This window comes from Neovison vison, chromosome 1 (assembly GCF_020171115.1).
Source record: "Neovison vison isolate M4711 chromosome 1, ASM_NN_V1, whole genome shotgun sequence".
In the NCBI taxonomy this organism is placed as follows: Eukaryota; Metazoa; Chordata; class Mammalia; order Carnivora; family Mustelidae; genus Neogale; species Neogale vison.
This window is the reverse complement of record NC_058091.1, coordinates 255,214,017-255,241,560: the sequence shown is the minus strand read 5'-3', so window position 1 is coordinate 255,241,560 and position 27,544 is coordinate 255,214,017. Positions and strand designations below refer to the sequence as shown.

The 27,544-nt window shown below is 49.6% G+C and overlaps 1 protein-coding gene across 1 annotated transcript in view; it reads right to left on the bottom strand.

Moving 5' to 3' along the window:
- The window catches only part of SH3PXD2B (SH3 and PX domains 2B), a 101,211-nt gene that overhangs the window by 51,764 nt on the left and 21,903 nt on the right, over positions 1–27,544 (bottom strand). Inside the window, exons 2-4 of the mRNA XM_044229480.1 lie at positions 17,459–17,539; positions 6,816–6,891; positions 573–649 (exon numbers count right to left, since the gene is read on the bottom strand). Coding sequence (XP_044085415.1) covers positions 573–649; positions 6,816–6,891; positions 17,459–17,539 — 234 coding nt within the window. The remainder of the gene's footprint in view (positions 1–572; positions 650–6,815; positions 6,892–17,458; positions 17,540–27,544) is intronic.

Genomic DNA, 27,544 nt, shown 5'->3' with positions numbered 1-27,544 from the left:
TCTCAATCAGAACTGCTAGTGATTTTAAGTTCGAGAAATAAATACTTAAGATAAGGGAACCTAAACAAAGGAAAAGCATGCTTCTTTCCCAACCACAGCCACAAATCCAAGGAGATCTAAGCAAAAGGCAGGCCCCTTGTGGTTTATAACATTCAAGCGATTGGAAGCCAGCTGCCCCCGTCCAATGACAGGGACTGAGTAACTTCTGGAATATTAACACTCAGTGGAACACTGTGCAGTCATTTAAAGTAGGCTCAAGAAGATGATTTTATACCATTGGAAAATTCTTATATCACAATATTAAAAAAGAAAGAGCCACAAAAACAACACATATGGGGTGATGTCAACACCATGAAGAAATGCACATAGAAAAACTAGAAAGGAAATGTAGAAACCTTAATAATTTTTGCCTCTGAGGACTCATAGGTGGTTGATTTTCTGATTTTACATTTCTTTTAGCTGCGAATTGCTCACAATGACTATTTCTGTAGCCAGAAAGGGAAAAGAAGAAAAGAAACAACTCAAAGAGAAGACATGAGACACAGGGAAGTGTTAGCATTTCTTAGACTTACCTTACAGTACTCATCAATCGGTATGAGGCGTTTGACGGCCACATCCCGGATATGGCTCCGTCGGAAGAGAATTTTGCCTGCAGAGGAGGAGAGCACACATTATATTGTAAGGGGGTGATGATAAGTTCTCAGCAAACCTGGAGGGTGTGGATGTGGCTGCATGTGGTAAGTCTGAGTGGTACCCAAATTCCTGGCTTCCATTAATATCCCCTGCTGGATGGCCACAGGGCCTGGAGGACCCCATGCATGGTCCTCCAAGGACCTGTTCACAGCTCAAGTGCAAGGGCCTGAGGGAGTGGGGCCCAGGAGGCAAATTTTGGTGAGATGAGAGAGGCTGGATAAATCCCGGGAAAGGAGGGGGCTCCTACCAGTCGAAGAAGAAAGGCTAGATCTGATGATGGAACTCTTGGGTTCTCAGATGGAGTAAGTAGTAGAGAGGACAATAATATGTTCCACCTAACAGCTCAACCTCCTTTTCTCCTCTGTCCTCCTCTGCCTAGTCTGGTCTTACGTTCCGCAAATACCCCACACTCTTTCATTATTCTGTGCCTTTTCCTCTATCTGGATTACCTTCTTATCCAGCTTCACCCGCCATCCCAGTTGAGAAACTTTGACTTACTTCAAATGGATTAAGAGTTCCTGTCTCTTTCTGATCCCACACACTGTCGATTTAGAGCTTCCTCTTTCCTCCTAGTCCGGGGGCTCTGTACACACAGAATTTGACCGGACCTTGATCAATTTCGTACTCTCACCACATGGCACTCATACCTGATGAATGTATGAAGGTGGATTTCACTTGCCAAGATGATAAATCCTTCCAATCTCATCCTCAAATCAGCTGTTTGTAACATAAGGGTTCCAAACCTGCCTCCCTCACTGAGAATTAACCAAGACTCCATCTACTGCTTGCTTGGTGATATCCTGAGCACTGAATGTGGTACCAGAGCTTCCAGTGGAATGTGTGGGCGGGTCACACGCAAAGACAAGTATAAAAACGATGCCACTGATGATCCAAGATGCTAAAATGCTCTTGGTGAGGTTTGTTTAAAGCAGATTGGTAAGCTCCCATGAGTCTAACAGGGAAGAGTCATGGGCAGATGGTGGCCAGGTGGATGCAACCAATAAGATGGCTTGGCCTCACTGTTCTGGACCTGTGGCACAGGCAGGGGGCAGGCAAAGTCAGAAATAAGACACGGCGGTGGCGGGGGGCAAGGAGGTGGGGGATGGAGGCAAGCCCGTCTGCCAAGCTTATGCAGAGTGCAGGAGGTCTCCAGGGGTGGGTCAAAGAGGAGGGCACAGGGAGACCACAGCTTTTCCAATAGCAGAGCATGGAGAGCTATGAAGAGCTTCCTCTACTTCTGCTCCGAGGAGGCAGGTCAAGAAGAATTCGGGTCACAAGCCTGGCAGGGCAAGGAGAGGTCAACCAGTGCTCTTGCATGGCTCTGGGGGGGGCTGCAATGTCCACAGATAGAGCTTGGGTGAGCAGGAACAGAATGGCAGGAAAGGTCCAAAGGAGTTTGTATAAGATAGAATTGAAAGGGATGATGGGAAACAGCCTATTGACTCCAAGATTTGCAATGCAAGCTGGTAAGGGAGATTTGCACCCAAAAAGCCAAAGGGGTTAACCTAACATTTAAAATAATCTGACCACGGGCTCTTGGGCAAAAGGGCACAATTAGGAATTTAGGTAGATATGGTCAACCTAATGTTGAAGGTTTTTTTTTTCTTCCTTAACTTCTACCACTTAAAAGAAAACAATAACCCACTGTGAGATAAAATGCATATTCCTCTTTAATAACAGGGAGTCTCCTTTGTTTATTATCGTGATTGTTTTAATTTTGCTTATGAGTCAGTCAAATTTCTGACACACCATGTTTATTAGAAAAGAAAAATCTAGAACAAAACGCATCACAGGTTTCAAAGTGCTTGTCTCCAAGGGGTGGAAGACAGAGCCTTTTTGTTTTCTTCTTTGACTTTCCCCAAATTTTCTACCATAAACATATATTGCTTCTGAAATCAGAAAATGTTCATGCTGTTTCCCATAAAAAAAGCAAATTACACAACCTAGTGGGGAGGGTTTACAACCTGGTGTCCCTGCTTTTATTCAGTCGACAGGTGCGGTCTCTCCATGAGCCCTCAATGGGCCAGTGCAGGGGGCCTGCCCTCTAGGCACAGACAGTCTGTGTTTTCCAACAGGGAGGGACCCTGTTGACATTCTGGGTGGGGCAGTCCTTCCCTGCTTGGGAGTGTCCCCCACCCTGCAGGATGCTTAGCATCCCTGGCCCATCTCTATCCCACCCCCAGTCATTGTGATCATCAAATTACCACCCTCCTGGGTGGAACCATTAGCAGTTCAGAACCCCAGAGGAGAATCCCGAGGCTTTAAGAAAAATAAGGAATGCCTGCTTGAAGGGAAACCTCCCACAGTAGATGCTTCCTGCCTCTAATCTGTTTCTCAGATCTGGAGAGGAGTCCCTACCAAAACCATTTTGGTCCCATTATAATATAATGTCCCCTTCTCTAAATCAGAGGAAGGGTGGGGAGTGGGGTGTTCAGGCTTCTTACTGGGGAGGTTGTGACCCCACTCTAACAATTCACAATAGGCACCATGCAGGCACCCGCCCGTGGGAAAAGCACAGGCTAGTCCTGGAGTCACCACTGACGGAGAGAATTTTCTCAAGGCCCAGCCTGCAAGGGCTGAGAGTGAAGGATGGAGAACTCCCGCACCTTCAAGGTCTCCTGGGGGTGTGACAGGTGACAGGACAACAAAAGCACCACTCTTCTCCCAGCAGGGCCCCAGTGGGAAAGGAGTCTCTGGGCATACGGCAGTTGCCCTCCCAGCAAGGGGGACAGGAAGACTCGTGGTGGCATCTGCTGGGGAGGTCACAGGCGCTGAATTCAGCCAATCTAGGGTGACTGTGCTGCCTTGAGAAATGTATACCTCCCAGAGCCTTGGTCTCCTCATCTGTAAAATGGGGTAACAGCCCGTATCTGTTAGAAGTAACTTCCATGACTCACCCAGCACAGGGCTTGGCCCTTCCTAGGTGCTCAAAAAAGAATAATCACTTAATTTTTTTTTTAAAGGTTTTATTTATTTATTTGACAGACAGAGACCACAAGTAGGCAGAGAGGCAGGCAGAGAGAGGAAGGAAAGCAGGCTCCCTGCCGAGCGGAGAGCCCGATGTGGGGCTCGATCCCAGGAATCTGGGATCATGACCGGAGCTGAAGGCAGAGGCTCCAACCCACTGAGCCACCCAGGTGCCCCTAATCACTTAATTTTTGAAACCAGTTAGATGATACGCCTCATACTCCTCAGTTAAGGGCCGGTAATCTTTCATCGGCCTGGCTGGTTTCTTAAGACCTGCCTCTGATAGGCTAATTCATCAACCATCACAGCAGATCTGGAAGCCAGCTCAGGCCCTAGGCTGTTGGGTAGAACTATGCGGCCAGTACCTCCTTGGTGGGGGGCTCTGAGTCCAATGCCAATGGGGGTAATGGTCCCTTATCGGCGCCTGATGAGTTTCTGTGTGAGTTGTGGGGAAGGAGGGTGAGCTCCAGCCTTCCTGGAGCAGAAAGGGTGCTTGGTGGAGTGCACAGGCTTTGGTGGGAACGGGCAGGCTTTTGTTTTCCACAGTGGTGGAAGGCCAAACTGTAAGTCTTATTTTTCAAGCCGCATCCTCTGCCAAGTTGGCTTCCCCAGCTCTCGCTGGGATGGAAAATTGTACAGGACTGTTCCCCCCTCCCCCTGCCTTTGTGCTAACAAGAGACTTGCTTTTGTTCTGCTGACGTGGCAGTCTTGGCAGAAAACGGACCCCTAGGAGAGGGGACATGCCGCCTGTGTATCCCTGCCCTTGGCCTTGGCCTCAAGGAAAAGTGAAGTGGTGAGCCACGAAGGGACGCTCTAGGGGTCCTGGGGCCCGACCACACCTCTCTGAGCAGCAAGTGGGTGCCCTGAGCAGGAAAAAACGGACTGAGTCTCTGAGAACAGCATTTTCATAAATTTGTGGGTGGAAAAAGGATTCTGTAACGACGAAAGCATTCAGGGCCTTGGGAGAGGGTCAGCTCAAGTTCTTCCCTGTCCTGGGAAGTTTTTTCACAGCTGGTTGTTGCCTTTCATCCAGTAAAGAGTTATAACTCACTGCTTTCCTTTCCTTCCTTGAAGAAAAAAGCCTACATTTGGAGTCCAGTTCAACTTGAATATTCAGACAGATCATTTATTTAAGTAGGACTCTAAAATATGAATACCAAGAAATTCCCAAGGGACGTCCCAGGATCCTGTTTCTGATTTTTGCAGAGAACCTACTATGCACCAGGGAGAGAAGCTTTGTAAAGCAGGAGTCATTGTCCCATTTACAGATGGAGAAACTGAGGCTTGGGGGCAGAGGGCTATCATCTGTGTGAGGTCACGGAACTGGGTCCGTTTGACTTCAAACCCCATGCTCTGGAGCACTACGAGTTGGCTGCTGCGTTGGCACACTGGGTTTTCTCCAACTGGAGACAAAAATTCCAGTCTGATTGCACACTTTCTCCGTGGAAGAACTAAAAACATCAGCTTTTTTAGGCAAATGATTCTCCCAGTAGATGAGGCCTGGCAAACACATCTACCCTGTCTCTAAGTCCACTCTGTGATGCTAATATCTGGAAGAACCACTTGACGTGCTGACTGCAGAACCCTGGAGTAGGGAGGGGAGGGTGGGCTCCTGGGGGAGGTACCCAGGGAGTCTCCCTCCTCTCTGGCCTGCTCCCTTGTCTGCAAGATGGAAAAGATCTAAAGGGCCCTTCTAGCTCTAAATATTTGTGGTTTTGGGTGACTGTCAATTTGCTGATTATCTGTAGATAAAAATAATAGTAAGTGCTTGATTGCTGCTAGTTATGTGTCACTTAGCACTTAGCTAATCCTCACAACAACTTTATTATTTAAGTATCACTATTATCTCCAATTTGTAAATGAAGAAGGAAACTCTGTGCTTAAATAATTCACAGAAGGTAGCAGTGGATGAGTGGAGGCATTGGCATTTGAACTGGGGCCATTTGAATTCAGGCATGAATTTTGGAGCCAGCCAAAGCTGTGTTTGAAGCCCAGCTCTGCTATTTGTGCAAATGATCATAATTTCTCTGAGCCTCAATTTCCTCATCTGCAAAATGGGCACAGGGTTATTCTGAAGCCTAAACAAGGTAATGAAGATAAAGCACTTAGCCCCATGACTGGCCTACAGGAGATATACTTAATACTATTCCTAAAGGAATTTTTTTTTGGGGGGAAAGGAACACTTCATGTCTAAGGGCAGGGATTAACCATGAGTGTGTTAACTCCTACACAGCGACTGGAGCTCAGCAGGTGCTTGGTTACTGTGGCAGACAGGTAGGCAGAATTTCTAAAATGGGCTCCCAAAGATGTCCATCCTCATCCCCAGAGCCCCAGAGCCCCAGAGCCCCACAGCCTGTGCATATGATGAGATCTCACTCCTAGGCTCTTGTTACAGCATATGCTACAGTTCACTTTAAGAGAGGGAAATTATCCTGGATTAGCTAGGTAGGTATAACATAATGCATGAGTCCTTAAAAGCCAATAGCTTTCTCCAACAGGTGGCAGAAGGGGAAGTCAGAGAGATATCAAAGCATGGGAAAGGTTCAATGCCCCAGTGCCAGCTAGAAGATGGATAAGGAATGTAGGCAGCTTCTGGAAGCTGAGGGGTCCCTGGCTGAGAGCAAGCAAGGAAACCCGTATTCTATTTCCATAACTGCAAGGAATTGAATTCTGCCAACAACCTGAATGAGGCTGGAAGTGGATTTTTCTCTAATCCTCTAGATAAGAGCCCAGCCTGGCCAAGACGATGACTTCTGCCTTAGGAGACTAACCAGAGAACCCAGCAGCACCTGCCTGGACTTCCTGTGAGATAATAAATGAGGGTAGTTTTAAGTTGCCAAATTGGTGTGAATTCATGCCATGGCAATAGCAAAGTCACACTGTAGCCAAACAAAGATGCCACACACTACAAAAGCTTTATGAGCTCTAATTATTCCCACTGTGGAGACAGAAAAACTGAGGATCCTGGAGCTGAAGTATCTTGCCGCAGTAGACGGTGTAGCATCTAACCCCACAGCCCTTATCCTTAGACACTAATTTCTACAAATGACTGGGACTCTGGTCATTAGGACACTGTCCCAGGAAGCTAAGCTGAGAGATGTGGGGGTTGTCCTGGATCCCCCAGAGCCCCTTCTGACAGCATGTGTCTCACCCACCTGGTAGAAAGGGAATGATCCGCTGTTTGGGATCCTTCTGTCCTCCTTCCATGGGAAATTTGTCCAACATCTGCATCTAAACAGGGGGAGAATAGCAAAAATAGAAGCCTTTAATATGATAAATGCATCTCTGACATTTTAAGGGAATTATGTGAAATACGTGACTTGATATACAAAGGCTTGCTGTGTCCAGCTTTTCAGAAACCCAGACTAATGGGGAAGGCAATGTCAGTGGGATGAAGGATCTCCGTGAAAACAATTCTCCGTCCACAGCCGCCGTATCAGTGAAGGCTCAGAGCTGGGAGAGGCCATTCTCAGTTTTCCTGGGGGTCTCCAGCCACAGGACCGGAAACAGGAACAACAACCCCAGAGCCACCAGAATTCCACTGACAATAGGTCAATCTGTTTCCTAAGAATTGCAGGTTTTGTTGGGTAACAAACCACTGAGACTCAGGCTGGTTAGATCGAGGTCTGTGAGCTGATTACACTTCCCTACCATACTAAAATTCTGCAGTTGGCCCAAAAGATAGATCTGGGCCCCGCTCTGTGCTAGGCACATGGGGTTTGGAGATGAAAAGACTGTAGTTCAGAGAGACTGAAAAGGAAACTGATTCTTACAGGGTGGTGTAGGAAGCACCTTCAGAGGTAGGTGTAGGCTGCTGCGGGAGTGGGAAAGGACAGGGGCAGAGTCCCCAGACTGGAAACCTTTCACTAGTGTGATAAACACCTCTCTGATTTGATAGACAAAATCCCAAGGACCTGTTGTTTGTGGTCCTGGGGAATTGACAGGCCTTGGGTGGGTCTCATCTCTAAGTAGGCCCTAATGAGACTGACGTGCAGTGTTACTTTATGGATTAAAGCAGGGCCGTGGCAGTGATGGAGGCTGTCATCAGATAACTGGCTCTTTTCCTGAGCACACTGTAGATCAGTACTTCCCCACCTCCTGGCGGTGGGATGTGGCCAGTTACATGTGAGCAGAAGAGATACGTGTGACTTTGGGGTGGGAGAGTCATGAGTTGTGTGTGATTCATTACCTCCACTTCTCTCTGCCGTGTGACTGGCCACGGCAGACAGTGGTGTGTCTCTGTGTGTGTGAAAGTGTGTGTTCTCTGCCCCTGCGGGTCCAGAGCCCCCAACAAGCTCCGACGGACATGCAACCCGAGTGAGAGATGGGCCCTTGTTGTACAGAGAGGCTCTCTGTCATGGCAGCATAACCACCCTACGGGCACCTGGGCCCGGGATTCCAGCAGAGGGAAAGGGACCCTTGAGCCCCCCACATGATGGCTGGAATGTGACAAGCCCGCTCATCATTTCTCCTCCAGGACATAGACATTCAAGATGCCCCTCTGGTAAAAGGAAAGAAAGTCTGAAGAAGCATGGCTTGTGAGCAGGGAGGGGGAGGAGAGGCTGGAGGGGCAAGAGAAATATGTTATCCGTGCCAGGCACGGACCAGATTCTTTAGGCACATACTCTCACTAAATCTTCTGAATACTCCTTCAAGGTGGACATGATTAGCCAGGAAACTGGAGCCCAGAGAGGGAAGAAATCTGCCATGGGCTTGCAGCCAGCAGGCGATGTGGCCAGGGGTGGAAGCCCGTGGCTTCCCTGCCGTCACATCACCAGCCTTGACGACACAGCAGAGACAACGAACATGGATCACTCTGTGGGCCTGGGAAGCGAGTTGGGGCTCCTTGCCCCACTGGTGCTGTCCTCTGTGATGCCCCTGGGTAGACTGGTCTGCCTTGGCCTTCCCAGCACCCTGCAGAGCAGCCCAGAGGTCATGGTCTGATCTGTGGTTTCCCATTGGCCCTACTCTGTGCGGTGTGGCGATGGGACAAGTTTGGGACATCATGGGACATGTTTGGTCCACCATCATGCAGCAACTGGAGAGCCCATAGCAGGCCCATGGGCAAAGGCAGGCTGCTTTCTTTGCATCCAGGAGCTTTCTGATGCCGGCACAAAGTAGACATTCAGCAAAAACAGAGGCGACGAATGGAACACTGTGGGGGACAGCTTCACCTGTTTGCTAAGTGCCCTAGCTAATACTATTTGTATTATTAAACTATTTGTAATATTAAACACTAATTGTACTATTTGTAATATTAAACACTAATTAGTCACCACGACTAACAGCTGTTTGGCAGTTTACGGTTAGTAAACTTTTCCACTCATGACTTGATCTGACCTTCCCAGTAACTCTATGATACAAATATTTGATCCCCATGTCCCAGATAGGAGAAACTGGGGAGCAGAGATGGACAGCTGCCTGACGCTGCCCAGCTAAGTGGTGGTCCGGCTAGTTCAGGTACCTTAATTGAAATCCCACTCTCTTGCCCTAATATCACTCTCAAGGGTGGCTTTGGAGTGTTACGCAAGTGTGAAAAATCAGCCTGAGATAAAGTAAGTTGAATATTTTGTGCGCAGGTGAACAGCATGCTTTCTTTAGAAAAGTGGGGTGATCGTTTGGTCTCAGCTACAGAGTCTTTCAGAAATGACAGGTTTTGCCTAACGCCATCTTTTTTGGTCCTTCTCAGTTTTGTCAGGATGATGCTGGAACACCGATAAAGGGAACTCTGGAGAAAAGAACGGCATGCGCCAATAATCCATCCACCTGTTCCCCTTCCTGGCTTCCTTCTGTGCCTGTCAGAAGGAGGTCAGAGGAACAGGCCTCCCCAGGGCTGCCTGTGGTCTCCGACAGCACGCCTTAGGAAGTTACTCTCTAGTGCTTTGTCCTGACTTGCTTTTACCCAGACGAGCATGGCCTAAAGAGCTGAAGTGTCCCCCGCCAAATGTCATTTATTAATTTGAGGCGGCAGATCTGGGTTTCATGCTGTGAAGTCTAAGCACAGATTGTACCCTGGGGACCAGACAGTCCTGGAATTACATTCTGATGCTTCCTCGGGCCCGTTGCATGTCAGGGGCCAGCCTCCCGGCCCAGGGAGCCCGAGTCAGCATCTGGGGAAGGAGGACCGCAGTCTGCTTTACCATTTTGACCCTTCTGACCACACAACGAGTGGCATGAAGCACATCCACACTGCTGTGCGACCATCACCACCAACCACCTCCAGAACCTCCTCATCCAAAACTGAAACAGTCCCCATTAAATACGAACCCCTTATTCTCCACCCCAAGCCCCTGGCAACCACCGCTGCCCTTTCCATCTGTACAGATCTCCCTGTTCTCGGTGCTGCGTGTCACGGAATCGCGCCGTGTCCGTCCTTCGGTGTCTGGCTTATTTCGCTCAGTACCATGTCCTCGAGTTTCAGCCACGTTGGAGCAGGGGTCAGAATGTCCTTTCTTTTTAAGGCTGAATAACATTCCATCACAAGGCTGTGTTTCCAGGTTAGCAACGTCCTCAGACTATCCAAGTGCCCTCGGGAGCCAGAGCTTGGCTATCCAACAGAACTTTCTGCAGTAATGGCAGAGCTCTATGTCTGTATGGCCCTTACTGCAGCCACTAGCCCTAGATGGAGCTCCAAGGCTGAGCGCTTGAAACATGGCTCCAGAGACTGGAGAATCAAACTTTTAATTTCATTTAATTCCTATGCATTTAAATAGCCTCACATGACCGGTGCCATCATCACAGACGGTGCAGGGCTGGACTAGAACACCCACCCTCCTCATGTAGCCATATCCAATTTTAGTTCGCTTTATCACCCTGCCAATGGGAACGACAATCTAAGAGGACTATGGGCAAGCAGAGATCAGAGCCTGTGAGCTAGTTTGCTCTTGGTCTTAGTGTGTCCAGGCTCATAGGCCACAAACTGCTTCTATCCAGAGAGCTGTTGTACTTAGCACCCACAGGCCACATTCCAGACACTCCACGGGAACCCCCAGACCCAGGCAGTCTGCAGCAACAGGACCAGAGGCATGCCGGGCTGAGGCCCAGGGTAGACTGCTCTCCTGGGAAACTAGAAAATCCATGCCCTGCCGCCCAGATAACAAAAGGAAGGTGCTCGGGGTGAGGAGGACTGGAAACCGAGGAGGAAAGTGAGTCAGTCTGGGGGATGGGAAGGGAGAGGAAGCCACGTCAAGTGGCCACACTGCAGGCCTCCAAGGGGGAAGAGAGAACACTCCATCAGCAGTTTTCAACACATCAGCTTGTGGCGGGGAGAAAGGAGACACGCTGTCCAAGGAAAACAGTGTGGAAGCTGGCGTGGAGGGCCACACGTGGTTTGTGTTAGTGGCAGGCTGGACTTGGAGGGGTTTACTCCCTCAGGATCACAAAGCCTCCTGTCCCAGAAGAGCCAGAGCAGGCCGTGGAGACCGCCGTGCGCAGGGTCGCTGGGAAGCCACGTGGTCCTCGGAACAGCACACAATGACATACCTGGACCTGCTGGACATGGCTCGCTGTCTTTGGAGACTTTGTCCCCTCGAGGAGCTGGTCTGGCTAAATATCAGCACGGTCTGGCGTCCTGGCGGACATGCCACGTGGGGCCCACCTCCCCACCTCGCTCTTCTTCCTGCAGCCCCTTCGGTCCAGGTCAGCGTTTTCTCAGTCTGACTTCCTTATCAGTCTGCCTGCCCTCCGGCCTGCCCCAGGACCTCCTCACTGGTAGGTGCTGGGACCCTGGCATACAACCGTGCAAAGAAAGAATGAATGAATGAGTTTAAAAAAAAAAAAAGTGGTTATCTGGTTTGGTTAGCCATGGAAAGCCCTCCCTTATTCTGTGGTCTAGGAGAGAAGACATTAGGAGAAAGGTTCTAGGTGGCAGCGACAGGACCCCTGGACTGGGAATCAGAGCCAACTGACCAACACAATGTTGATCCTTTCCATTTCAGAAATCAAGAACTGCTGACCATGCGGGAAAGGGCTGTCTCAGCTACTCGCCACCGAGATGGCCACAGCTTTTCAGACGGCAGGGAAGGATGACTCCATGAAGCGTGTACAACACGTGGGAGGCCCTGCAATTTCAGAAGACAGTGTCTGTGTGTCTGAGGACCCAGCCTTCGCTATCCAGTACTTCAGATAAATACGGCTGGTGGATTCTGAGGCCAGCTTTTGCCTAGGATCTTGCTGGGCAGCCTTCCCAGCTAGGCCAGGTCCGCCTGGGGAGTGGGAGCCCTTCAGTTCTGCCATCCCTTGTACCTGCCCCCAGAGAAGATGAGGAGACACTCCCTTTCCTTTGGCCTCTGGGGTGGAGCATGGGGGCTTCTGGGCAGACATTCGCCAAAGCTCAAAAGGGCAGTTGGGGCCATCAAACTCCTGGAGAGGGGACAGGTCGGTCACGTCTCAACCCTTGTGAGAAACAAATGACTTCTGCTGTGTGCCCTGGGACAGCCGCTCCCAACTCTGGGATGAGCTGTGCCTCAGAAACAACTCTCCCAGCAAGCCCCTGTCCCTAGGAACAGCCCTCTCTGGGTCCTCACAGATGGAATGTTCTCCCACTTCTCCCCTGAGCTCCGTGCTAGGCAGAGTGACCCAGCCGGCTCTGTGTTCCCCACCACGGGAATTCTGCCAGATGCCCAGCTAGAAATCCTGCCTCTATACCTTTGCACATGTGGCTTCCTCTTCAGGTAAAGCCCTCCTCTATCCTGCCAGCAGGTCGGCTCCTTACTTTTGGTAAAGGCCCTGTTCAGATGTCAGCTCCTCCAGGAAGTAAGCTCTGCCTAAGGCCCCCGGGCTGGGACAGAGGTCCCTCTCTGCACACGGGTCTGGCTCAGGTCTGGCTCAGCACATAGCTAACTGTGCCTTATGTGAGGGCTGCCCCAGCTCTGCTGAAGACCATGACGCTGGCCTGGGGGACACACTGGACCCCTGGGAAAACTCAGAGGGCAAAGGTCGCATGGCATGGTGTAGAGTGGACCCCTCTCCCATCTGAGGCCTGTTTGTGCCGGGCCTGTGTTGTGCTGGGAGCAGCCCTCTGCAGGACAGGTTCTGGCAGCATCTTAGTGGGAGTGCCAGATGGGCCCCTGAAGGCCAGCTCTAGGCAGAACTCAGAGGCAAACCCAGCTTTGAAAAGACAGATATAAAGGCAATGCTGGGCCTCAAGGAGGCTGGGGGGCTCAGTGGTTAGGAGCACTGGTTTCAGACTCAGCCACACCTGGGCCTGAATCACAGCCATGCTGCTTCTGGGCATAGGACTCTGCCTCTCCGAGCTTCTGCTTCCTTGTCTGTGGGACTAAATGAGATGGCACAGAAAGTGCACACATGGCGCATTTCAGCAAATGCTCACTGACCCCGTCACAGTGTCACTGTACCAAACCCCATTTCCGCCAGGCACTGCCCTCCGTGCTCTGCGTGTTCTGGCCGTCCCCGTGCCTTGCTCATATGCCAGCTCTCTCTGGCACGCTGTGATGGACTCTCCAGCATGGGCCCCGGCTAGGGCAGAAAGGGAGGTTCAGAGAGGCTGAGTGGCCTGCCCAAGGCCACACAGCTGGTAACACAGTGCTGGGACCAGATACCAGGTCTTGCCATTCCAAGCCCAGGGCTCTATAGCCTGCACCCTAGAATGAATGAGATACAAGGTCAGAGATCCACTGGAAAGTGGCAGGAATGACGATTAGGGTCTGGCTGTTCTAAGCAAAGAGGGTCAGGAAATCACACTGGAAGGTGGACTGTCATAAAGGGGACCTTCTTGCTGGTGACCGTGAGTCTCTTTTCCCACAAAGGAGCCTGAGTCATGCTCTTCCTTTCTACCCCAGGCAGTCTCTCTGTAGACTGTTTCCTCTGCCGGAATGTCCTGCCCCGACCAGGAGGAGCATATGTTGTTTTCTGTCATGTACCGGCTATCCCCCCTCTGTGGCAGCTGTCTGATTCCTTCAGGGGAATCTTCTACTCCTCAGTTAGTCTACGCACATTCTACTCCAGTCCCTAGGGTGGCCCTGACTGGTCCAGCCACTGGCCTAAGATGAACCAATGAGACTTTTGCTTAAAGTGTTGGGGGTGTTCTTTTTCCTGAAGCCACTGAGCTGACCTGTGGGATACAGCTTGGAGCTGTGACCACCTCTGAATTACCCATCACCCTGCTTGGGCACGAAGAACGAGGAGAACTGGAGGAAGGCAGGTCCTCACTGACACTTTTGATCCTAGATCCAGCCACACCTGAAGCCAAGAACACTTAGATGTCTCAGTTACATTCAGCTAATCAATGTTCTTTTTGAGTAACCCATTTTGACTGGGTTTCTGTCATCTGCAACTAAAACAGTACTGACTAAACCAAGATCTCACAGCCAGTAAGTGGCAGCATTTGGATCGAAGCCCAGGATCTTAACCACTCTATTAAACTGGCACCGTCTCTTCCTCTAATCTTTACACCAGTTCCCAGCAGCAACCCACGCCCATCAATAATCCCAACAGCTGACATTTGTTCAGGGCTCGACAGCCCAGAAACTGCTCACACATATCATCACTGTTTTTAAAAAAAAGCAACTGAGATATACCTAAATACCATAAAATTCACCCTTTTAAAGTGTACAATCCAGTGGTTTTTAGTATATTCACAAGGCTATGCAACTATGACCATCAATTCCAGAACATTTTCATCACCCCTAAAAGATACCCAGTACTGACAAAGAGCCTCTTTCCCTTTCCCCCTCCCCCAGCTCCTGGCAACCACTAATCTGCTGTCTCTGTGCTCTACTCCTTCTGGACACACATCACCTCCCTTAAGGCCACATAAACCTTGTGAAGGAGCCACTAGAGAGAGGGCACTAGAAGCACAGTGGCTAAGAGTGTGGTATCTGGTATCACCCGCCTAGTTTTAAATCCAAGTTCTGATATTCACTAGCTGTGTGACCTTCCGCAAATGACTTAACTTCTCTGAGCCTAAGATTCTTCATCTATGTAATTTAATAAGTTTAACATGAGGATTAAAGGAGTCAATATATTGAGATGCTGAGCAGTCAATGGTCCAGAAATGCTGTTTCTATTGTCATTACCTCACGTTCCTGATGAGGATAGTAAGGCAACAAAGGGGTTAAGGGGTGTGCCAAAGGCCACACAGCACAGGTGGCTGGGCCCCAAGTCTCCTGACTGAGTCCTCTGCATTTTCCATTACGCCACACTGGCCTAGCTGTTCCTCCACGAAAGTTTGGCCCTCCCCATACTCTTCTGTGCCAAGATACTTTTGAAAAAGCCAAGGCTACTCGCCAGATAGGAGGAAGGGGAGGGTGGGATCATGAAATCATCTTACTTCAGGGGGTCACAGCCCCATACGGGCGGGCCTCCCTGACTCGTCCTTGGGAACAGCTGACTTTGGTTGGTGGGGTCTGCCCTACTCTCTGCCAGATACCCCCTCTGGGATGTAGGGGGTGGGCAGCTGGCCATTTCTAGGACAGCAGGACCCTCTGGAATTCCATGACTTTCCCACTCCAGCCACCCATCTGGGACTCTTTAAAGCTGGCTGAACCACTGCCTTTAGACTAGCAGGGAGGGGAGCCTGAGGCAGCTGTTTCTGTGATAGCAAACCCCCAATTATCGCCCATTATGCTGAGTGGGGAAGAAAACCTCACTTTTAAGTTCTGGTAGAAATAAGAAAGTTGAGTCAGAACAGGAGAGTTGAGGGAGGACAGGCTTTGGGCCAGGGAGACTCGTGAACATACGCTGGCTCAAACAGTTCCAAATGATGTCACCTCGAGCAAGTCTCATCTGAACAGAGGGACAGCTAATGACAGCTAATGTGCTTACTGAGCGAGGCCCATATCAATTAACTATCACCATGAATGCACAAGAAAGTGTTTTCACTTTTAACATGCAGATGGGGAGACCAAGTCTCAGAAACACAAAGAGAAGACACCAAGCAGAGATCTGAAAGGCAAGATGAGGTTTGAGCCCAGTCTGTCTAGGTCTAAAGCCCTGGATATGCTGCCTCATGGGCTGCAGAATAGCAATTAACATTTCCATATGTGCTTCCAGAAGCTCCTCCCCACCCCGTCCTCATCCAGCCTCCTCCTCCAGATGACGCTATACCAAACGCCCCGACCTCTCTGGCCACAGCTGACAGGCTCGGAGGTGGACCCAATACCCTTGGGACAATCAGATTTTCTCCTCTAGAGACTGGACCCAGCACCTAGAAACGCTGGTGTGTTGACGACAGGGAAGGACATTTCAACTTGGGGACTGCAGTGCTGTCCGGGGTATATAGGCTAATGGGTCCGGGGAGGAAGCTGGTCTGGAGAGGCTAGCAGGAAAACAAAGTAGGCTCAGTGGGAGACCCTGGGGCCACAGTGATAGATGGCTGGGGAGCTGCTGGGCCTCTGAGGGCTATTCAGTTGCTAGTTCCGTGGCCCCCATGAGGCCGGCTGCCTTTCCTGCTCTGGGCTCTGTGGGGCAAAGCTGCCTCCTCCCATAAATCTCCCCTACCCCTCTCTTCCTCCCTAAGCTGCTCAGGGGGTTTTTGCTGTGTGGGTGTCCATAATCTGCAGGCTAGCAATCCTGACTGTAGCAGTTTCACTGTTCTCTGCCCCCTGTTATCTTCTGGAGGTAAGAGGCAGACAAGAGGCTTCTGGAAGCAAGATATAGGCAATCCTCACTACACAGACATGCTGTGTGTGAAAAGTCAGTCTAGTAACTTGTAGAAGTGTTTACCCAACATTCAATCTCTGAACTGAAGACCTGCTATAAAAGCTCTGCACAGAGGTAGGAGGGTAAGTGGGCATCTAGGTAAGAGGGTGTCTTGGTCATTCTCAGACAGGGCTATACCTCCTGTTCATGTCATTTAAGGGCATTGGGAGTCATCTTCCTTGCCCTTCCCCTAGGGTTCAGCCCCTTCCTGGCCCCTAGGCTGCTCCTGCCAGTCTGTTTTAGATAGTATCTTAGCATCTTTAACATACAGCCTTTCTGTGTATTTACATGTTTGCTGTGGACCAGAAGGAAAATGTAATTTACATATGGTACTGTTTGATTTTGTTGCATTTTGTGAACACAAAATACCACTAACAAGTTCAGCGCATTTTAATAATTAGGTAACTGGTGTTTCAGTTGGTTTCCATTATGCAATAACTCTTGGCAGCTTGTTACGTAGGCGTTTGAGATTGTTTTAGTGATATTGGGGAAACTGGTTAAGAGCATGTTATTATCTCGCCTCCCCCTTTAAAATAATGAAATACAGATTCTGGAAATTCTTTATGCAGCATTTTTAGGAATGGATTAGGTCCATACGAACAAGGCTGCCTGTGGTTAATATCACCTAACCTTCCAAGAGAATATGTGAGGTCAAGACATGGGATGGTATGCAGAGGACACTGTGTTCACTGGGACTTCTGGGAAGTGACCTTTCACTCCTTCCTGCTGAGTATAAGCCCAGAGCATTCTGTAACCCCGTGGGATCTGAGGATAAAGCTAATACTGTGAACATAGGAATGCAGGATGAGTGGAAGGAGCTGGGTGCAGTGGTACTGTGAAAAACCTGGATCAAGCTAAGCCTGAAGCCAGGAAGGTTTTTTCCCTCCTGGAATAGTCAAGCGTGTGTTCCACAGTTTTGTGTCATTCTTGCACAGGGATCATGTTAATTTCTACATCATTCTGATTTCAGTACCCGGGCGGCTGAAGTGAGCACACGGACATTTTCAAGTCTAAGAAATAAAAAAGAATACTATGTGTCTGCTACAGATGAGGGTCTAGGTTCTGATGTCAAAATGGAAAGTTAGCACAATTAAACTTCTTCCTACACCATGGCTCACCAGACACTCCAAATCCTTACCTGGAGGTCGAAGAACTTGCTGTAGCGCCGGTAAATGGCCTCCGTGGAGCCGCTGGACCAGGTAACCCGAATGATATAGACCTACAGAGGGGGACAGAGGAGATAGGCATTAACACCCAAGGGAGCCCTCCATTTCCAGGGCTCTGGAGCAAGACACAGTGTTGAGTAAGAAAGACCTGGGTACCAGCCGAATGGCTTTGGACAAGTCACTCACTCTCTCTGGGTCTTAGCTTCCTCCCTAATAATGTGGGTATAACCGCCACCTCTGAGAGCTATGCAAAGGATTAAGTGAAATCAAGAATGGGAAAGCACTAGCACCCAGCTCATCTCAGGGGATGGTGTTCTTTTTTTTTTTTTTTTTTAAAGATTTTATTTATTTTTTGACAGAGAGAAATCACAAGTAGGCAGAGAGGCAGAGAGAGAGAGGAGGAAGCAGGCTCCCTGCTGAGCAGAGAGCCCGATGAGGGACTCGATCCCAGGACCCCGAGATCATGACCTGAGCCGAAGGCAGCGGCTTAACCCACTGAGCCACCCAGGCGCCCCAGGAGATGGTGTTCTTTGTAGCACTGTAGACTTCTTGCTTTCCACTCAATCCAGAGAGCCCTGGGGCTGGCTCTTTTTCTAGTCATTCTTAGAACTCTGCCTTTTGTCAGAAGTCACTGAGACCGGCGGCTCTTGGGCCTCTTCTACTTTTCATAAGCGAAGCCACCATGCCCCTTCACCAAGCAGGCCCTGGGCCAGGTCCCTTCTCTCTCCAAGTGCCAGTTTCTGCATCTGTGAATTGGGCTGACGGCACTTGCTTCACGTGACAGTGTGAGGACTTCACGTGGCTGAGAACAGTGAAGCACTTTATAAGCAACGGGGCCATGTTTCCAGCCTTTGTCGCAGGTCACGGCCCACACAGAACACAATGTACGATAACAAATTTGGGCAAAGTGAGGTGGCAGGAGGTCAGAGGCAGGGTCTAGTGACCCTGCACACCACCTGGACACTGGGGATAAGAAATCAGCACGTGCATAACCCTTTCCTGACTTGCACAAATGATCTGTGGCTGCAGGGTAGTTGACAATGAAAAAGTAAGTATGTGAAAGCTCTCTGGAGGGGCGCCTGGGTGGCTCAGTGGGTTAAAGCCTCTGCCTTTGCTCAGGTTATGGTCGCAGGGTCATGGGATAGAGCCCTGCATCGGGCTCTCTGCTCGGCGGGGATCCTATTTCCCTCTCTTTCTCTGCCTACTTGTGATTTCTGTCTGTCAAATAAATAAATAAAACCTTAAAAAAAAAAAAAAGCTCTCTGGAAATACAGAAATGCCGTATAAACACGAGGGGCTCAGTGTTGTCAGAGGCCATGAGCTGAGGGTTGGCTGGAAGGACAGGGGCATACATGGATGAAGAAAACCTCCTTCCCCACAGCTCCTTAGATACAGAGGTGGGTGCCACTCATTATCCACGGTGATTGGTTGAGAAATGAGCATGTGACCTGTGCTGAACCAATCAGAGTCAGTAAAAGTCAGCTCTGGGGCTTTTGCTCCAACCCCTGAGAAAGTCAAGCTCTCTTCTTTGAAGTGGCTGGGCTATTAGGACGGGGACCTGGAGCTGCTGGGGGATCATCTCATCATCGCTTGGAAGGAGCTTGCCCTAGAAGGAGGCCAGCATCAGTAGATTCCTGTAACACGGTCTGACCCTGAGATCCAGCTCTGCCTGCAGCTCAATCTACTCCTGGTCTGTCACATTTCCCGAGCTAGTACATCTTGGGCCGAACCTGCCTTCTCAAATTATTCTTGAAGCCAGCTTACTTTGGGTTTCTGACACATGTACTCTGGTCCTGACTGCTGTGGGATGGGAGGTAAGAGAGAGCTCTCTGAAGCCTAGGGTCATCATGGTACACTTCAAAGGACCTGGAAACTTAATCAGGAAACTTTCCTCAAAGTTGTTCCCTGTGGGGGCTGGGGCCAGAGACCAGGGTGACAGTTAGGGACTTGCGGAAGAAGGTTCTCCAGGTGAGAAGAGATGAATAAGGGGAAGAGAATTCTGGCTAAGATGGGAAGTGCCCTTGAGTGCCAAGCTATGTCCACCAGGAATGACCTCTCCAAATCCAACATGCATTTTATTTCCGAGAAGCATGACAGAGAGGAAGAAACGTGGGCTCTAGAGTCAAGAAGCTCTAGACTCACACAATTTCCTAACCCTCAAAGCCACAACTTCCTTAACTGTAAAATGGGGTCAGCAAGTCCATCTCACACAGAGTTGTAAATATTATTAGAGGCCAAGCTCTGAGCTCTTTGCCTGGAAGAAAGGAAAAGATCAAGAACTTTCAGTATCCTGTACTCTGATTCTCCCATGCCTGCCCCACCCCCGTTCATCCAAACAGGCTAATTTAATGTCAGGGATTTGGGCATCTCAGGCCCCACCCCCGCCCTTGTTTGTGTTCCCAGGACCTGGGGCTCTCATGGAGCCAGAGAACAGGTCAAGGCATCCTTTGGGAATCACCTTGGAAAAGTATTTTTCTGACAAAGAAAAGAACTCTGTCTCTAAAGTCACCTGAGTAGTTATCAGTTTTATTAAAAAGACTTCTGTTCTGCTTCAGCAATACTCCGGCACAGGGATTTTGACTGGCTCCCATCTGTCATTCATTCATTCACTGTACAACATTTATTAAGTACCTGTTGCGTGCCAGGCACCTTGCTGGGTGCTGGGACACAATGAGGAGCAAAAGCGAACTAGACCTTGCCCTTGGAGATGGGAAGATGGGCAAAAGACCAGCAGACAAGCAAGTATGTACATAACTGGAAGTGACATTCAGTGCTTAGGAAGGCCCCCAGCGTCTGCTGTGAGCATGAGATGGGGGAAGGTGGGGCAGCTGGGTGTCCTTGGAAGGGGAGGCCTATCCGAGGAAGCAAGCACTGAGCCGAGACCTGAAGGACGAGGAGCTGGCCAGAAGAGTGGAGAACAGAGTATTCAGGCAAAGAAAGGACGAGTAAGGATATGGAGGCCAGGAAAGGCCAGACATGTCTGAGGTACAGGAAGACTGTCACAGCAAGCAGAGCTGGGGGAGGAGGGAGGCAGGGGCTGGGAGGCAGGCAGCGGTGGCATTACAAGGGGCTTGTAGGCCACAGGGAGGAGATGGGATTTTGTTCTATTAAAGAGTTTCAAGGGGTAGGGGTGTGTGGCATGATTTAATGTATGTGTTTAAAAATTTTTCCTATATATCCTTCTGGCCACTGTATGAAAAATGGTTTGACGAGGAGCAGGGACATCACTCAGGAGGCTTTTCTATCACTGAAAGGGACTCAGCCAATCCAATGGCCCCACGTTCCGGATGGGTAAATTGAGGCCCAGAGAAGACCATACCAATAGTCCTGTCACTGGGGGATGCTTACGCGAAGTCTGGATAACTATCTGTCAAGAATAATGTTAACATGGATTAAAAGACAAAGGAAAAAAAAAAACTGATCACCAAGTGTCATGGTTTTCCTAAAGCGAACAAAAAAAGCTTTCCCATAAATGGAAAACAAAATCCTGCTTACACAATTCATTCTAGATCTCTTGTTTATAGTTTTTAAAGTTCTGTACATGTGGTACAAGGACTCTGCAGCAGTCCTAATTGGTTTATTGGAATCAAGCTCTGAACACAATTTGGTGCCTGCATTTTTAGGCACAGATCTAACTTTTAATGAGAATTGTCCCAATGCAGGGCTTTGGCCTTCCCCAGGGTTTAGGGGCGGGTGAAAGGGCACACCCACCGGGTTCTGACACCCGCCCTGCTGCTGGGGGAGACTCAGAGGCACCAACCTCTCTGGCCACAGTGTTCTTGTCTCTAAAACAGGGTGAGTAATTTCCCTTGAGGATTCTCTGCAATCACTGATGCACGTGGGGCCTTGCCCAACGCCTGGCGCAGAAGAGGTATGCGGAGCCAGTTCCTCCCTCAGAGGAGCTGATCAATATGCCTGCTTTTCTGATATTCCCTTTCTTGCCTTGGTGACAGCGCCTAATTTCCTTTGGAATGTCATCCCTCTCCCTTCCCTAGTCTTTGTGATAGGAAGTGGTGTCGTGGCTCTGGCCAACCAGACTGTTGCCTATCCCCGGCCATAACAATGGGTCAGGGACCCGCACATGACCCAAGCCAGGACAATGAGACTCAACTCTGGGACTTTTTTTTTTTTTAAAGATTTTATTTATTTATTTGACAGACAGAGATCACAAGTAGCAGAGAGGCAGGCAGAGAGAGAGGGGAAAGCAGGCTCCCTGCCGAGCAGAGAGCCCGACGCGGGGCTCGATCCCAGGACCCTGGGATCATGACCTGAGCTGAAGGCAGAGGCTTTAACCCACTGAGCCACCCAGGCGCCCCAACTCTGGGACTTTTGATGGCATGGTCAGGGAAGAGCCGCCTTTCCCTACCGCGATGGCTGACTGGGGGGAGAACTGTGTGGAAAGCATCTGTCACACAGAAGCAAGCAGCCAAGAGGGAGAGAAAGAGCCCAAGTCCTGTGACATCATTTGGACCCCTAGATCCAGAATCCTGGACATTTCATGGCCCCAAGTCAAAACCTTCCCTCTCTGGTTTAAGCCAGTTTTTGTGTCTGTTACTTGCCACCAAAGCAGTCTGAACACATCTGACCTTGACTTTTTTTTTTTAATTTTTAAAAAGATTTATTTATTTATTTGTCAGGGAGAGAAATAGAGAGCACATAAGCAGGGGGAGCAGCAGGCAGAGGGAAAAGCAGACTCCCAGCTAAGCAGGGAGCCTGATGTGGGGCTCCATCCCAGGACCCCACGTTCACGACCTGAGTCAAAGGCAGACGCTTAACGACTGAGCCGCTCAGGAGTCCCAGGGTGAATGTACTTAATGCCACTGACCTGAACACTTAAAAATGGCTACAATGGTAACATTTATGTTACTATATATATGTTATATGTATTTTATCACATTTAAAATAACTTTAAACAAAAGTAGATTTCCTGCAGAGGTCTCTGTAGTCCATGTCATGTTACCCTGGAAATGACATTGAACCTTTCTCCATGGAATAGCCCTCAAAACATGTGAATGTCCAAGGAAAATTTATGTACAGAATGTATTTCTTAAAAAAAACGACTCAAAACTCAACAGTAAGGAAACAACCGACATGATCACAAGATGGACAAGAGATCTGAACAGACCCTTCATCAAAAAGGATACACAGATGGCAAATAAGTACATGAGAAGATGTTCTACATCATTAGCCATTAGAGAAAGACAGACTGAAACCATGATGAGGTATCACTGTGCATCTATTAGAATGGCTGGAATAAAAAATACCGACAAACCAACAAAAACTGGTGCTGACCAAAATGTGTTGTCTCCGGAACTCTTAGCCATTGGTGTGAAAACAAGATGGCACCGCACCGCACTCCCTGGAGGGATGCGGAACTACTGGGTGAAAGGTCATTGATAAGGAGAGCCACCCAGTGTGAGAGTATCACCCCATGGATTACTTCCTCAGCAAAGGAAAAAATGCACCTTTTCAATGCCGATCTCGTGGTTAAACTGTAATGAGGTGATCGCAAGTGGACACCCCGAGGTGATGCAATATGAAACATACAAAATCTTCTGTTGAGTATTGTCGCCTAAACATTTAACCTGAATCTTAAGCCTCTTGACCTATGTTCCAACTTATAAGAAAGTAAAGGAGAAAGAGGAACAAGCTAAATGACACTATAAGGAAACAATCAGGCGAATTCAAAATGTGGGATATTCCGTAAGTCTAAAAACAGGGCATAGTTTGAATGTTCCCTCTTCCAGAGAGTCCTGACTGCTCCCTTCCTGTTAGGTTGGGTCTCCTTGGCACCCACTTCCCAATCACAAAGTCAGTTATACTTTACTGCCATCGCTAGGTGTCTGCTTTCCCACTGGGTTCTAAGTTTTGTGAGAGGAGAGACAGTGCCTATAAGTCTTCGCTGACTGCTGTATGTCCAGTGAAGAGCATGATGGAAAAAAATCTATGCTTTGTGGAAAAATCAGAAAGGAAATGAGATGCCAGAAGGTCAAGCTCTCACAGATGGCAATGCCTATCCGAGGCAGGCCTGAGGTCGGCAGGAGGGGTGCCTAGCTCAGCTGTGTCTCTCGGATAGTCCCACAGGCTTGCCTCTCCTCTCTGCTCTGTGCCCTGCTTTGCAACCCCTCCCACTGGCATGTGTGCTTGAAGCAGAGAGTCTCAGGGAGCAGCAGGGACTCCCTCCCTCTGGGAAAGAAGGAACAAAGCCCACACTGTGATGTCTGAAGGCTCTGGAAGATTTCCTGCTGCTCCCTCACAGGAGGCCCTGAATCGCAATTAGCCATCATGGAATCCCTTCTTACTCAACCTCAGCAGCCAGGCCTGCGTGATTTACAAAGCCCAGACTCCCCAGGCCTGGCATCCCCTGTGACTGTGTCATCAGGGCCAGAAGTACTGGGTTTCCTCACTTCCTCTAAGTCAGTCCAGAGATGAATGGCTGGATGGAAGGGCTGAGGGGTGGGCTCTGCTATGACCAGGGTGCTTAGAGTAGAGGTGGGCAGATGGCGGGGCTGCGGCGTCTCCCGTTTCCAGGGGCCTGCAGGCTAGGCGAACACCTCTCACAATCTCCTAGCCAGGCATGTTGGCGTACAAGTGCAGTGGCCCGGCTGAGGTCACAAGGTAGGAAGTTCAGAAGGAGGACTGTGAGCCAGGCTCCTTCTAACCCCGAAGGCCTTGCTGCAGTGAGGACCCTACAGCTGGACTGTGGTCTGTAGGAGGATGCAAGCTCGCTTTCTTCTGTCTTTGAGAGCCCACCAGGAGGCTGTGGAGTCCAGGGATTAAGACAGCCTTGAGTCACCTCTGCTTTTGTCTCAACTAGCTGCGTGGTCTTGGGAAAGTGGTTTAAACTCTCTGTGACTCAGCTTCCTCCTTGTGAAAAACAGGGATCATAATAGTATCAACCTCAGAGTTGGGGTGATGATTCCGTGAGAATGTGACTACAGAGTGCCTCGCATGGGAACTGCATGAGGTAAAAGCGATCAATACCCTCCTCACTGTGAGCCAAACATGGGTGTAAAGCTGTGCTCGCTGCCTCTTGGACACTTCTCCCATAACCCACTCAATTTGCCCCATTCCTCCATCCCCAGGGCCCTGCCTCTTTTGTGGTCTTCTTCAGGCCCCAAGGGAGTCAGAGGGACTGCCCTGCCTGGCCTGGGAACAGAGGCCCAGCTCACCTGAGCCAGGGGGGCACATTTCTGATCTGTCAGAGGAGTCAGGGCCCTGCCACCTCCCACATCCCTGGGCCTCAGCCTCAGTGGAGGGGAGCTCTGTGTCTAGCTCAAATGCAGTGTTGCCACATAGCCGTGAGCCTGCCTGGGGCCAGGCCTTCGTCTACTCTGGCCTCTCCTCTACCAAGGCTTGAAGACTGTTCCAGAGTCCTAGGTCAGTATGACCTTGCAGGAGGTGCCCCACAAAGGACAAAGAACCCATCAAGTCATGGACAGTGGAAGGTGTGGCCGGGGCCACAGTGACCCCTTGTCCTCTGACAACTACCCTGTCCCGAAGTCTCCAAAAGCTACTTTTCTCAACTTGGACTGGTTTCACACGATAGAAAAGGGAAAAAGGAAAAAAAAAAGTTCTCTGGCAGATGCTGAGAGTCCTTCTCGGACCCCGTACTTGAGAAGTGTCACCTGTCCTGCCCATCTCACGGCCACAATGACTGCTCTGGGCGGGCCAGTTGGCTTCTCTCAGGAACCCGGAATCAGACCAGATGTTAGCTCCAGCCACAGCCGCCTCCACACTTGGTGACAGACATCTGGTGCGCAGACAGAGACAAATGAAGGAGAGGAGCAGAGAGGAGAGGCAGGGAGAGCCCTGCCCGGCCCCTGCCCGCCCAAGGTTTTCATGACGCGTGACAGGGACCTGGGTCTTCCTGTTAATTCCCCTTTTGGCATAAAGAGAGTTTTTATGCAACTGAAAGGATACTATGACATGGAGAGGAAAGTTAGGGCACTATCTTAGGTGAAAAGAATAGGGAAAAAAAAGGTAATGTCAATCGCTCTACGTGTGTGTGTGTGTGTGTGTGTGTGTGTGAGAGAGAGAGAGAGAGAGAGAGAGAGAGAGCGAGCATGTACATACATCATTTCTGGTAGTTATGCTCTTATGCTCTAGTAAGTCTTTATGAACACTGATTTAGCAAATGCAGAACCACTGTTCCTGGAGGAAACACAAGGTTAGGGTCCTGCAAATCCCCGGTCACAAGATTTTCATGAACGGACCCGTAGATAGCTTGGCTGTTCATTCATAAAGCCACCTTGTTCAATGTGTATTGTTAATGCATTAACATCCAGCTCCGGCCTGCAACACTGTACCTCACACTTAAACTCCTCTAACACATGTCTTCCCCATGACAAGGTTTTCCTGAGTTCAGGAACGCCACACAGCACTTGAGCACAAGGCGTGGGGTCATTTCAAACAGTGAAATAACCAAAAGAGAGTACCAAAAAAAAAGAAGAAGAAGAAGAAGAAGAAAAAAAGAGAAAAGTAGCACTGAAGGGATCATGAGAAAGACTTATTTCGAGTGTCAGAACTGAAAGCAGAAGGCAGAGTGTCGCCTTGCTGGGCCTCAGCTGGGCACATGCACAGGGGGTGACACAGCACGTTTTGCTGCTCTGCACACCCCCATGTACACGAGTGGCCATGAAGTGCTTCGAGTATTGAAGTTGGATCACAAATAAATCTTAGCAAGCAGGCAAATCCCCAAATATGGAATTTACAAATGTAGCAGATTCACTGTACAGTACATAAACGTGTGTGTGTGTTGCGTGTAGAAACCAGTGAGATATATAGAATATACACCAGATATAGGGTTTGTAGACATATGTAGGACTTTTTAAATTCTGTTTTTGATGCTTTCTTGTATTTTTCAGATTTTCAGAAAAAAAAGATGCTGTTATCCCAGGAGGACAGAAGAAAAGGGTCTGTGGCCCACTTTCTTGTCTTGAGCCCCAGGACGGCATCTTTTCTGGGTCCAGATACAGCTGATGGCCCAGGTGGGGGTGTGGGGGTGGGAGGAAGCTCGGAGTTGGCAGATGAGGCCCTAGCTCTGTGATTTCGGGTAAGCCCTCTGCATCTTTGAGCCTTTGTTCTCTGAAAAATGGGGATAAAAATAGATGTTTTCCAACCTTATGGGCACTGTAAGAGCAAATGAGTAATTTTTTTTAAAGCTCCAGAAATGGAATCTATGTTGGTTGGAATCTCAGCTGTGGCCAGCGCCTGAGGAAGAGTGCTCGAAGGAGGATGTTTGATGTGTGCTTCCTAAGTCCTCCGCCCTCACCTCCCTTGGCACCTCCGGCCCATGGCGGTGGAGGCTGCTCCCAGGGCCTGGAGAACCCCCATTAACCATGCAGGAATTTAGGCCTCAGTTCCAAGTGAAAACAGCCAAGGGGTCAGTTGGTCCATGAATAAAGATTTACATCAGAACAAAGCTGAGAGTCCCTTAAAACATACCAGGAGCTGGGTCTGGGCAAAGCTAAGTGGTGGGCCGGAAACAGGCCAAGTGCCTCTGTAGCTCCCAGTGCCCCAATAAACTGACATCCCTATCCCTCCAGACCCACAGGCCAGATCTCCGCCCAGAGCTGCAGCTCTTGCAAGGGCCTCAGCGTTCCCTCTGTAACAGCTGCGGCCCCGCCTCGCGAGAGCTGTGATCTCATGCATTCTCTTCATATGAGCCTGAAAGCACAAGAAGGTGTTTCTGCCCTGTGAATAAAATCTCTGAGGCTCGGGGGAATGTCCTCCAATATCACTTTGCTTTGCAAACCTATTTAGTGGGGTTTTCTAGCATTGGCAGAGCTCAGCTCAGAGTCCCAGCCGACACTACGTAGGAGGGGTGAGGCTGCTGCCCTAGTCAAGACAGAGCGATTACAACTTGGTTTGGGTTGCAACAGCCAGAGCTTTAATTTTGGGGGAAAGATTGTGGGTGTAGGTGGGGAAGGATCTGGTCCAAGGGCTTTTCAAAGTAACAGTGTTTCCCAAGGTCACTGTGTCTCAAGGTATGCAGGAACTCGGGCTCCACTGGGGCTGGTATGAGCTGACACCCGATCTCAGCACTAATCTCAGGG